Source organism: Oryctolagus cuniculus, chromosome 13 (genome assembly GCF_964237555.1).
Source record: "Oryctolagus cuniculus chromosome 13, mOryCun1.1, whole genome shotgun sequence".
Taxonomy (NCBI): Eukaryota; Metazoa; Chordata; class Mammalia; order Lagomorpha; family Leporidae; genus Oryctolagus; species Oryctolagus cuniculus.
This window is the reverse complement of record NC_091444.1, coordinates 53,745,621-53,759,193: the sequence shown is the minus strand read 5'-3', so window position 1 is coordinate 53,759,193 and position 13,573 is coordinate 53,745,621. Positions and strand designations below refer to the sequence as shown.

Sequence of the window (13,573 nt, the reverse complement as noted above, 5' to 3'; positions counted from 1 at the left end):
ACCAATACTCCATTGTCTGGATATTTTCCTGGGATGTTCATTTTAAGGACGTCTTGGTTGCTTCTAAGCTTGGCAATTTTGAATAAAGCTGCTATGAACATCCGTGCGCAGGTTTTTGTGTGGACATAACTTTTCATGTCATTTGGGTAAATACCAAGGAGGGTAATCTCTGGATTGTATGGTGAGCATGTGTTTAGTTTCTCAGGTAGCTGCCAAGCTGTCCTCTGGCATCATGGTGCCATTTGCATCCCCACTAGCAGTGAAAGGAGCATTCCATTCTTATTGCCCCACAGCCTCTTCAGCGTTTGGTGTTGTCAGCATGCTGGGCTTCAGGCATCCCAGTAGCTGTTCAGTGTTATCCTGTTGCTTTAATTTGTAGTTCCCTGATGACCTATGCCGTGGAGCATCTTTCTGATGCTGTGTGCCATCTGTATGTGGCCTTGTCGAAGTGTCTGTTCAGCTCTTTTGCCTAGTTTTTAAGTAGGTTGTCGTCTTCTTGTGTATTTTAGATACCAGTCCTTTATCAGTTATGTGTTTTGTGGCTCTGTCCTCCCAGTCTATGACTTGTCTTCTTGCTCTCTTGCCATGTCCTAATAGCTACTGTGACTGGCAGTGTGGTGGTGACTCCGGGGAGGCTGCCTGCTGGAGGTTGCTAGTAGATGCCACGTTAAACCTTCCATCCGACGTGAAAACCCTGACGGGAAAATGTCCTGAATTTTTGTGGCAGATTTGATAGAAAGACAGACTCATATGAATTGAGTCTACTTGTCAAAAATAATATTGATGTAACAGAATCACACATATGGAAATATAGTTTGGAAAGCCTCCCATATTTTATGGCAGTGGTTAATAAGCTTAGCCTGGAATATAAAGAAGAGTTTAAGGATAAATCCTGGCTGAACTCACTGTAAGACACATTGTATTTAAGATTATCTGACTTGATAAAGGCTTACACAGAACAACTTTGGTTAGTATTGTTGAGCTGTTCATTCATTGGTACCTGTAAGGTATCAGTTTTAGCCTTAATCAATTCATTAGGCATTCATCAATTTTGTCTTGGGTCAAGTGATATATTATTATTTTTGCTTCCTTTGCATGTACATTTGCATGATCTTGATGCAAAAATATTTTTTAAATATTCTTTTTGGAAATATTCATGTGATAATTATTTCTTTTGTGTTTAAGATCAGGTATTAAATTTGCACATTTACTGAGTTATGAAAAGGAAATTGAGAACATATTTAGATTTTAAAAAATATTTTATCATTACAGTATCAAAGACTGAAATTCTGTGGCATATTTTTACAAGTCTTTTAAGTCCTTATTTTAGTATATGAAGCTAAAGCAGTTTTTATTTAAGGTTGTAAGTTATTTTACATAGTTTTTTTTAATAAAGATTTATTTATTTATTTGAAAGGCAGAATTGCAGAGAAGCAGAGGCAGAGAGAGAGGGGTCTTCTATAAAACTGGTTCACTCACCAGATGGCCGCAACAACTGGAGCTGGACCGGTCCAAAGCCAGGAGCCAGGAGCTTCTTCTAGATCTCCCACGAAGGTGCAGGGGCCCAAGGACTCAGGCCATCTTCCCCTGCTTTCCCAGGCAGTAGCAGAGAGCTAGATCAGAAGTGGAGCAGCCAGGACTCAAACCGGCACCCATATGGAAATCTGGCACTGCAGGTGGTGGTTTTATCTGTCGCACCACAGCACCGGCCCCATGTTATTTTTCATAGAGATATTTTATCAAAATGTGCATTTTATACTAGGTACTTTAGAAACTATTGCCTGTTAATGAAGTTTATAAATTCTCTGAAGGAGATTAGAAAACACACATATGGTGTACACATATACTTTTTAAAAAAATATCTACTGTCAAACTCAGTCATGGCAATAAATGTTTTAGTACTTGGTTGTATTGAATGATTAAAATTCAGTTTATTGTGGAAGAGAAAAAAATTGGCTTGGGGAAGTTAGGAAGCCTTTTTTCTTTAGGGTTTTAAAAGACAGTAATATCTTGTCTCTTCTAGCTCTGTGACTGGTTGCGAGTGAATGAAAGCCACTTTAGGCAATCTCCAGTTTGTGGCTCTGCTGGACTCCGTGAGACGTCACTAAATGCTTACGTAAAGAACCTCGTTCAAGAGTATGTGACGTCGCCTGCGTGGGAAAGTAAGTCTGGAGTCATCTTCTGTGGAGTTACAGCCAAAATGTTTCTCAAGAAATTCTACCTCGTTTTCTAGATTGAGTTTTAGACTTAGCCAAATGTGCTTCCACTTACTGATGTCAAATCTATATTTCATTTCAATACTGTGAATAAAAGAATGTAAAATACTGGGTTTTTTAACTTGAAATTTACCTTTTCCAAGACTTGAGATTTTAAACTATTTTCTTGTTTTAAGAAGCTAATTAGTTGCCACAGTAGGAACTGAATGCAACTTTATTATTTTCTTCTACAGTTACTGAGGCTTTGTGAGCAAAATACTACAGATTTGTTTTTGGAGACTCTGTAGTGAAAATATTTAGTGTGAACTAATTATGAGAAACAATTTTAGAGGAAAATTATGTTTGAAAGGATGGTTTTGTTAATCTTTTCTTTTCACCAGATACTTTGTAAAGATCCCTTCTTTGGGGAAATGTGTCAGACTGCAGGAGGGAAGAATCTTAGCATATGCATTAATTAGAATTCTTTTTACAGTTCTAATGCTTCCTCTTCATTAAAGTCATTAGTGATAATTTGGGGAAATTGCATTTAGTGTGAATTTGAATTTAAGTGTCTTAAATTTCCTAGCTTTGTCTCAAGTCATTTTCATCTACTGATTTCTCTAATCTGATCGTGGGATTGGTCTTAAATGATAATTATCCTTCCCAAATGCATGAATTTCTCTTCTTGGAACATTTCTCCTGTTTTATTATCTCTATTGTCTAGTAAATTTCCCATGCTGTCTTCTGTGAGACCTATGAAAGTCAACACAGTGCCATCCTTGCCAGAGCACACATTATGGGGGCAGTGCCGGGGACCCCGCAACCTCTGTGTCTTACCCACTCTCCTCTTTCTGGTTGCATTTTCGCTGAAACACTGGAATTGTCTCTTACCTGGTTTCCTGGCCTCTCCCTCCTGTGGGTGTCACTGGGTTTTCTGGGCATGCGGGCATCCTTCTGTTTCCCGGAATACAGCAAGCTCCCGGCTGCCGGATGGTCTTGCACACCCTACTCCCTCTGTCTGGAAAGTCCTTGTCTGCCTTCTCAGCCATCACACCCAGCCCAAGAGCCGTTTCTTTTAGGGAAACTGCCCCTGACGACCCGGACGAGGGCACATCCTCCTCCCATGCACTCCAGCTGCACCTTTTTTACCGCACAGCAGTTACAGTTTTATATTTGTTTACTCTTTAAGGCTTTTCTCTTGTACTGCAAATTCCAGGACCACGGGATCCCTCATGTCCGCAGCACCTGGGGCAGTGCATGGCAAGTAGCAGACCCACACAGATTTGGTTTTTTTCCTATTTAGATATGTGTCTGGAATAATGAGCCACGCTGTACGTTGTTCGACTGTGTTTCAACTCTACTGTATTCCGCTAATCGTTTGATACTGATACAGGATAATCGCCTAGCTGTTTTGGTTGGCAGCATCATTTTTCAAAGTTGTTGTTAATACTTTGCAAACCTTAGCTGTTGTTATTTCAGCAGGAGAAAATTGCTTTCTGCCTGATGGCTTTGAAGCCAGGCTGACGGCTACGATGATCTTGCTGGCTGTGGATGTGGAAGGAATGAAGACTCAGCCTAGGTAATCATTTCTGCAACTGAAAAGACAGTTTATGCTCATAAAAAGGCTCCGATTTACAATGCTCAGTCAGGCTTTTCATGATTGATAACGTTGATCGCAAGGTATTGAAGGAGAGAACGAGAACATTGTCAATATACTTAAATGCTTAAAATTAAGAAATAAATAGGAATAAGGGCATGTTTGTGTTTTCTGGAGTGATACATTAAAAGTTAAATCTAACAGTTTAATGTTAGATAAGAGAAGGTTTGAAAATAAATATACAGCCATCATTGGTTTTCTATCAGGGTATTTGAAGGCTGGATTGTAAGATCCTAGCATACGATTAGGTAAAGAAATTTAGTAGATGTGATCCCTTTGTAAAATGCACAGTTTTAAAAAATAATAATAAAACAATCTTATTTGTTTTGAGAATGTGAGCACATTAGGCCTCACCAGATTGTAATTGTCGTGATAAGCGCTTCATTAGGTTAAATTAGGACATTTGCATAAGCTACAATTAATTTTATTTACATTGAACCTCTTTTCTGGACAAAGTTTTAGCCAACCGAAGTTGGCTGTAACAGTTTTCACCATCTATTTTCTCTGTATTTTTAAAATGACGATGGCATGTTTCGCTTTGGTTTTTGTTTATTTGTATTTTGGAGAGAACCTCAGTGATGTAATTTGCACGTGCATTGAGTCTGGCTTTTCTTCCTGCCGCCGCCTAGAGCCGGGACGTGGTTCTTCCCTAGCCTTCCCCTCTGGTCCCTCACTACACGAGATCAGGTCTCTTAGTGCCGGGCGTTCCGGCCATCCCTCAGAGGGACTCTGTCTACCTGACTCCCGTAGCCAACCCACTCCACAAATTATAGATGGCGAACAGTTTGTTTATACTTTTGAAGTGGTTGATTTGGGCATGTCTTTCAATGTCTAGTGAAAAGCGGAGGACACAGAATGTATTGAGGATATTCTTAGATCCTCTGCTGGATGCCCTAATGAAGCTGGGTACAAATGCCTACATGCCCTTGCTGAAAACTGACAGATGCCTCCAGCTGCTGTGGAAGCTCTTGCACACTTGCATGTTGAAGGGTTCCAGTGCCCACGATGGTGAGGATGCATAGTTTCTGTTGGTGTTTTTGCTTCGTATGTTGTTGGAATCGAGAACGAGAGGGAATTCCCGACCTTTTAAGATAGAAAACTTCACTCCTCCAGCAAATGCTTAATGAGTGTCTCCTGGTGGTGCTGAGATGCAGTGGTGAAGGAGCAACCCTCTACCCCCGGGGAGTTGACATTTTTGTGGTTCACCTGCGTTGGTTACTGTTGATTGTAGAATGTGATCTCATTTGCTTTTTTTTTTAAAGTGGAAAGTAGCACTGTGACTTCACAGAGGTACAGCACTTTTATTTATTTGTTTTTAAAAAGATTTATTTATTTATTTGAAAGGCAGAGTTACAGAGAGAGAGAGAGGGTGAGAGAGAGAGGCAGAGAGATTTTCCATCCATTGGTTCACTCCCCAGATGGCTGCAACAGCTGGAACTGGGTCCATATAAAGCCGAGAGCTTCTTCTAGGTCTCCCATGTGAGTGCAGGGGCCCAAGGACTTGTGCTGCTTTCCCAGGCAATTGACAAGGAGATGGATCGGAAGTGGAGCAGCCAGGACTTGAACTGGCGCTCATTGGGACTCTACTTTCACAGGCAGTAGCTTTACCTACTATACTATAGTGCCAGACCCGATTTCATTTGATTTTTTAAAAAATTATCTTGTTTATTGATTTCCAGATCATTGAAAATCATTACTATCTCATGTGTGTTTCAGCAGGATTCATTTCTAATTGCCACTCTGCTAGATCTTGTAGCAAATAAGCCAAAGCATGAGAAAGGCAGCGAATTTATAATTACTTAATTTTAAAAAGTGTAGTGAGAGGTGGGCATTTGGCCTAGCTATTGCGACACCCATGTTATGGTATATGGGTTCAGCGCCAAGCTCTGCTCCTGATTCTACTGGTGTGACTCTGGGTGGCAGCACTGATGGCTCAAGTGATTGGACTCCTGCCACACATGTGGCAGACCTGCATTGAATTCCCAGCTGCTAGCTTTGGCCCTAGCTGGGCCATTAGCTGGGGGCTAATGCTGGTATCTGCGTAGTGAACCAATAAATGGGAGCTGTCTCTATTTTTCTCTCCCCTCAGTTAAATCAATAAAAATTTTAAAAATACATGGGATAAAAAAGATTTATCCAAAATGCTTGAGACCAACAGTGTTTTGGATTTTCTTGGATTTTAGGATACTTACACATACATAATGAAGTATATTGGGAATGGAACCCAAGTCTAAACATAAAATCCATCAGTGTTTTACTTACACCTGATACACATAGCCAGAGAATACTTTTATGTCATATTTTTAGTGAGCCTGTATTTTGTCTGTGACCCATTATGTGAGGCCAGGGTGGAATTTTCCACTTGTGCCATCATGTCAGCATTTTAGATTTTGAGTTTCTGGATTAGTGATGTTCAAGAAGGATTGAGCTCTTCTCTCCCTAAACTAAGATACTCGTAAAAACAGTGGAAAACCCATGGATGTCAGGGATGAGAATACTCATGAGTGAACCTTAACTACTAATCATTTCTGACAAATTTCATTTGCATTTTAGAAATTTGCAGTTTAAAAATTCTCGAGAAGTATGTTAGATTGAACCTGAGAAAATATTGATAAGGTTAGATTTTAATATATGCCTGTGAAATATTATAGCTAGTTTCCAAATTAAAAAGGTTTTTTTATAATGGTAGCAGAATCAAATACTGTGGACATAACATTTAACTTTTTAAGGGCATAAATTTGGATTCATTTGACATCTTGGCTATTTCTTAGAGTGCTTTTAGGGTAGGACTGGGTCATGTGTGTCTGAAAAATTGTTATAATATTTGATATAAACAAAATAATGTGTGATAGTTATATTTAACTTATGATGCAAAATAGTCAAACACCTGTGAAGGCACCTCCAGTCTAAGAACTGATCTTCCTGTTACTCCTTAAGAATTTCCATTGGCCTCCTTATTTTGATTTTCATCTTTATGTCCTCCATTCACTTTAGAAATGAATTTTTATCACATATATAGATATTTTTAATATGTTGTTCCTTTAAATGCTTTATTGAGGTATGATTGCCATGTTAAGAAGCTGAATATATTTAAAGTATACAACTTCATGAGTTTGGGGATAAGTATACACGTGTGAAACCATTAAGGCCATTGTATGCAACTCCATTGCCTCCTAAGTTTCCTCCCACCCTTTCTATTATTACTGTTTGTAGTAAGAAGACTTAACATAGGGTCTACCCTCTTAGCCAATTTTAAGAACACGACACAGTAGCTCTTATCCCTGTGCTATGTAGATCTCTGGAACTTGTTTATTTAGCATAACTGAAAGCTGTGGCTTTTGCCCATCACCTCCCATCCCATTCCATAGCTTCCCTTTTCTGTCAGTCATTTCCTTTGCTGTTCAGAAACTTTTTAGTGTGGTAGACTCCCGCGATTTTTCCTTTCGTTGCCTGTGCTTTTGGTCTCATGTGCTTAAAAAAAAAAAAATCTCCAAATTCATCTCCAAGTCAATGCTAAGGAGCTCTTTTCCTATGTTTTCTTCTAGTAGTTTCTTGCTGTCAGGTCTTACATTTAAGTCTTTAATCCATTTTGAATTGATTTCTGTGAGTGGTCTAAGATAGATGTTTAGTTTCATTCCTTGTATGTGGATATCTGGTTTTCCCAGCAACAGTTATTGAAAACACTGTCCTTTCCCCATTCTGTATTGTTGGCGCCCTTGTTGAGGGTTGGTAGACTATATGCAAGGGCTTAACAATATGCTGTTGACTTATCTTGCTTTTGAGCTTTATGGAAATAATATCTTCCTGTAAAAGTCTTCTATAATTTTTCTCACTTAGCATGCTTCTGAGATCCATCCATGCCTGTTATACTTTGTGATCTTCCCTGTTGGACAATTCTCCATTGTGTGAAGACACCACGGTTTATGCGTTCTCCTGTGTCTGGCCATTGGATGATGTGTAGTTTAGTATGGTGTCAGGTAGGGTGCTTCTGTGAATACTTTTCCCCACGCATGGAAGACCCAGGAATGAAATAGATCCTTCCTCAGTATGTGCAGATGCAGCTTTGTAAGCTCACGAGGGATTGTTTTCCCGGGCAGTTTGCACACATCATGTGTCTTCACTTGTAGAATATAAGAGTTAGAGCTGAGGGACCGACACTGTGGCACAGCGTGTTAAAGCCCCGCCTGCAGTGTTGCCATCCCATATGGGCATCGGTTTGAGTCCCAGCTGCTCCACTCCAATCCAGCTCTCTGCTGTGGCCTGGGAAAGCAGTAGAAGATGGCCCAAGCCCTTGGGCCCCTGCACCCATGTGGGAGACCCAGCTGGCGCTCCTGGATCTTAGGTTCAGATTGGCGTAGCTCTGGCTATTGCAGCCAGTTGGGGAGTGAACCAACGGATGGAAGATTTCTCTGTCTCCACCTCTCTGTAACTCTTTTAAATAAATAAAATCAAAAAAAAATTTTTTTTTTTTTTTAAAAAGAGTTACAGCTGAGAGAGAGGATCCACGAGCTGTGTAGGGCAGCTTGCTGAAAAGAGAGATGGCAAGTGGAAAGGCAGCACCGTGGGAGCAGTCAGCAGGTCTAGGAAGGTCCAAGCAACAGGAGACGAATTCTGGGAAGAGAGTGGCTGGGGTAGGGATAAGAGAGTTTGTGGGATGTTGGCCATTTTAATGGCACTGGGAGTTTTTATTAGAAGGTAAAAAGCAAAAAAGGAAGACCTTTCTCTCTGTCTCTCTCTCTCACTGTCCACTCTGCCTGTGTAAAAAAAAAGAAGGTAAAAAGCTTGCTCTGGCTGTCTTGCTGAGAATAAGCTGTGAGCAGAAGGCAAAAGACCAGCTCTCAGACTGGGCCAGGGTGCTAGTGTGGGTGCAGAGCGTTAAGGTTTTGGGTGTGTTAGGAACAGGATTTATGGAAGGGTTGCATGTGGGTTGTGAGAAGCAAAGAAAACTCATTTTGGAGAAGTTGGATGGGCGGATTTACAATGAGCTGAGATTAGAAAGACAGAAGATTTTGGAGTAAGTTGGGAACCAGAAAAGGATACCACAGAGAATTTACAGTAAGAGGGGGAAGACCCAGGAAACCAGTGCAGAGTTTCCATAGGGAGGGTGTGGTCTCTGATGAGAAACTAAAACAAGGTCTTGGAGTTGGCCGTTGGCTTTAGCAGCATGGCGGTCACCAGTGACGTGGACGGAAGCAGTTTTGCGGTGGTGGCCGGGGCCACTCATGGAGAGGTTTGGAAGCCTTGAGTACCAAAAGCCCTGTCAAGGGGTTTTGTGCAGGAGGGAGCAGAGAAGCTGGGTGTAGTTACTTGGTTGAATAAAGAAGTTTCTTTGTTTCCTTAAGATGGTAAAGACATCAGCATTCATGTGCTGATGGAGATGATTGGGGGTGAGGAGCTGACTGGTGTCCAAGTGTGGGTGAGTGTGTGGGATCCAGGGCCCAGGAGGACAGGATGGCTCTAGAAGGGGGCACTGACAGGGGTTCAGTGCACTCGGGTGGGTGGCAGAGTAAGTGATAGAAGTTCCTTTCTGGGGTAGGCATTTGGTGCAGTGGTTGATGCTGGTTGGGATGCCCGCATCCCATATCAGACAGAGTGCCTGGGCTCTGCTTCCAGCTTCCTGCTAATGTGATTCCTGGGAAGCAGCAGGTGATGTCTCAAGTGTTTGGGTCCCTAGCACTGACAGGAGACCTGGGCTCCTGGCTTTAGCTTGGTCCAGCCCTCACTATTGTGGGCATTTGGGGAGTGAACCAGCAGTTGGGAAATCTGTGTCTGGCTTTCTGTCTCTCTGGTTTTCAAATAAAATGAAAGTAAATAAATAACAGTTGTAAGAGGAAAAAGTTCTATTTTGATATATCTTTCTTTAAATTAAATTTAATTAATTAATTTATTTTTGGTGAGGAAATAGAGTGAGGAAGGAAGGGGAAGTGGTGCAGGTGTGAGGACAAGGTATGAAATGTTTGAAGAAAAGGCTTTGATTGCTGAGGGTACGCTTGAGGTTGGAGATGGTGAATTGGCAGTGACAGCAGTCGGCACTGTCTCAGTGCCTAGTCAGATGAGATTCAGGGTTAGTTGTTCTACTTTTGGTGGATCCGTATGTATTTATCTAAAGAGTTTTTGTGTAATGATGTTTCTGTGGTTATTTTTTTAAATCCAAAATAACCATGTGATTTTATTTTTATATTTGAAGAAATATACTTTTAGTTACATTATAGCTCTCTCTTTAGTTACACTGGATTGTGTAGGGCAAAGTACCAGGTTTTAGATAATCACACTCCTGTCCTACCTACTTGCTGAATTTGTCACGATGGTGGAGATGATCCGCTTTCCCGAGTCTCAGTTTTTCCTGGGTTGCTTTTGTCTTCTGGTCTTGATTAATCTCTCTCTCTCTCTCTCTCTCTTTTTAAGATTTATTTATTTTTACTTGAAAGTCAGAGTTAGAGAGAGAAAGAGAAGCAGAGAGAGAGCAGTCTTCTATCCACTGGTTCACTCCCCAGTTACTGACCGCAGTGGCCGGAGCTGCACCGATCCAAAGCCAGGAGCTAGGACTTCTTCTAGGTCTCCCACGCAGGTGCAGGGGCCCAAGACTTGGGCCGTCTTCCACTGCTTTCCCAGGCCATAGGACTAGAATCGCATATGGATGGGATGCTGGCACCACAGGTGGCGGCTTTACCTACTATGCCACAGTGCCGGCCCCCTTGATTAATCTCTTGTATCTAGTTGTACTTTTCTTCTTGTGAGAGCATTTAAAAAATTATTATGGCAAAAGACACAAGAATTAAATTTGTATTTAAGCCTACAGCTGAGGGCAGAATTAAGTTCCCTCACACCGTTGTGCAGCCATCGTCATCCATCTCCGGGACATTTTCATCTTCCCGGGATGAAGCTCTGTACCCATTACACACTAACTGCCCACTCCCTTCACGCCCGGCCACTGCAGCCACCATGCTAATATTTGACTCCGTGAGTTTAGCTGTTCCTCTCCCAGGTGGAATCCTGCATTATCTGTCCTTTTGTTCTGACTCCACTTGCCATAATCTCTTACAGGTTTATCCACATTGCAGCCTGTGTCAGAATTTCCTTCCTTCTAAAGGCTGAATAATACTCCTCTGTATGTACGTGCCACAGTTGCTTTTTCTTTCATCTGTTGGTGGTTGTTTGCATTGCTTTCCTTCTGACTCTTGCGAGTGTTGCTGCTGCGAACACGGGTGTGGAAACACCTGTTCGAGTCTCTGCTTTCACTTGGGTAAACATCTGGAAGTGGGATTGCTGTCTCATGATAACTCGATGCTTGCTTTTTTGAAGAACTGCCATTTTACATTCCCATCAGCAATGCCCAAGGATCAAAGTTTCTCTGCATCCTCACTAAAATGAATTACTTCCTAGGTTTTAAAAATTGAATAACCATTCTAATGGTTATGAAGCGGTTTCTTGTCATGATTTTGACTGAAATAGCCTTTCAATCTGTTCTGGTCATACCGTCTTCAAGATTCAGATACTGTCAGCTCTGAGAGGCATGGCTGAGCCTTTGCACCGTGCGTGTGTGCTGTTGTGACATGCTGTTAATATTGGAGATGCGGCAGCGACTGGGCCGTGTGTCTGGAGACAGAGAGGCTCTGCTGTGTGGTGCTCAGTAAGAGCAGCCCCTGGAGCGGCACAGTAGTTATCTGAAGCATTGATCCCAGGTAGCGCTTTAGTTTGTGTGACTTCGTTCCGCGTCCTGCCGGACCAGAGCTTTCCCTTGTCATCTTGTATATCTTTGATTGCTCTATCATTTTTATTTTTCATGTTCTTTTTATTCCCTCTGTTTTTATTTCTCTCTTTCCCATCTGTTGGCTTCATTTGGGTACATTATTCAGTATTCTGTTTCAAGTTCTCTTTTATTTTTAAACTAAATGTCCAAAGATTGCCTCGCCAGCCCAGTGGTTGCTTTAGGATTACAATGTGTGTACTTAACTTTTTATTGTCTGTTTAGAATTAATATTTTACCACTTGAAATGAATATAGAGACTTTGTATTTTTTTTTAAAGATTTATTTATTTGAAAGGCAGAGTTACAGAGAGGCAGAGGCAGAGAGAGAGAAAGAGAGTTCTTTTATCCGCTGGTTCACCCCCCAGATTGCCACATGGTCAGAGCTGTGCCAATCTGAAGCCAGGAGCCAGGAGCTTCTTCCATGTATCCCACGTGGGTACAGGAACCCAAGGACTTGGGCCATCTTCTACTGCTTTCCCAGGCCATAGCAGAGAGCTGGATCAGAAGTGGAGCAGCTGGAACTGGAACCGACGCCAATATGGGATGCCGGCACCTCAGGTGGTGGCTTTACCCGCTACACCACAGCACCAGACCTGAAACTTTCTGTTTTATAGATGCCTTTTCTCTTCTACCCCATCTGCTGTAACTGTTTTATATTTACATTCATTAAAAACCTACCAAACAGTATATAATTTTTGCTGTCAACCAACAGACAACTTTGAAAGAACTCAGGAGAAAATAGCTTTTTATATTTACCCAGATGTTTATAGATTTCTTTGCTCTTTCATTCCTGGTGTTCCCTGTTTCTGTCTAGTATCAGAGTGCTTTTGTTTGCAAGTTTTCTTGTAGCATTTCTTTTGGAACACGTTGCTGGCAATGAATTCCTTTAGTTTCCCGTATCTAGAATATCTTTAGTTCACTGATATTTGTCAAGGGTATTTTTGCTGGATATAAAGTTCTGGTTTGCTAAATCTTATCTTTCAATAAGGTAAAAATGTCCCTCTGCTTGCCTCTGGCTTCCATGGTTTCTCCTGAGAACTTCGTAGTAATTCACATTATTCTTCCCTTTGGTAATAGGTTGTCATTCTCTGCTTTCAGGATTGTTTCTTCATCTTTAGATTCAGCAGGTTGGTATGCCATGTCTAGGCGTGAATTTCTTTGGGCTTATCCTTTATAATTTGTAGGTTTGTACACTTTACCAGATTTGCAGTGTTTTCAGCCAGTTTTTATTTAGATATGTTTTCAGATTTTATTTCAGAGATTTTTTTTGTCTTTTCCCTTGGGGATTCTGATGGCATGAATATTAGATCCCTGTTATTATCCCACAGGTCCCTGAAAATCTGTATTTTTTTCAATCATTTTTCTGTCAGCTGTTTAGAGAGCCTATTTTTAGTGATCTGTTTTCAAGTTAACAGTTTTCCCTCACATCTCTTTTCTGCTATTGATCCCATCAAGTGAGTTTTTATTTCAGTTGTTGTATTTTTCAGTTATAAAATTTCCATTTGGTTTGTCCTTAAATTTTCTTTCCTTGCTGAAACTTCCTATTTTTCCATTTGTTTCAGAAGTGTTCTTGGTTGCTAGCTGAAGCATGTTTATAATAGCTGCTTTAAAGCCTTTGTCAGGGGCTGGCACTGTGATGTAGTAGTTAAGCCTCTGCTTGTGATGCTGGCATCCCATATGGCCACTGGTTCTAGTCCCAGCTGCTCCACTTCCAATCCTGCTCCCTACTGATGGCCTGGGAAAGCAGTAGAAGATGGCCCAGGTGCGTGGGCCCCTGCACCCACATGACAGACCAGGAAGAAGCTCTTGGCTCCTGGCTTTGGATGGGCCCAGCTCCAGCTGTTGTGTCCATTTGGACAGTGAACCCGTGGATGGAAGACCTCTCTCTCTGTCTCTCCTTCTCTCTCCCTATAACTATTTATAATAAATAAATAAATGAATGAATCTTAAAAAAAGAGCCTTTGCCAGATGA

General features: G+C 41.4%; 1 protein-coding gene across 6 annotated transcripts in view; it reads left to right on the top strand.

Annotated features, from left to right (window-relative positions):
• The window catches only part of TARBP1 (TAR (HIV-1) RNA binding protein 1), a 77,796-nt gene that overhangs the window by 26,011 nt on the left and 38,212 nt on the right, over positions 1-13,573 (top strand). For 5 of the 6 annotated variants that reach the window (XR_011381509.1, XR_011381510.1, XR_007909701.2 and 2 more), the window contains exons 10-12: positions 2,024-2,162; positions 3,675-3,774; positions 4,688-4,860. Coding sequence is in view for 3 of the 6 variants with exons in the window: in XM_008268250.4 (XP_008266472.2) it covers positions 2,024-2,162; positions 3,675-3,774; positions 4,688-4,860 (412 nt within the window). In the remaining 3 variants the exon portion in view is untranslated. The remainder of the gene's footprint in view (positions 1-2,023; positions 2,163-3,674; positions 3,775-4,687; positions 4,861-13,573) is intronic. The other variant, XM_008268249.4, reaches the window with a different exon arrangement.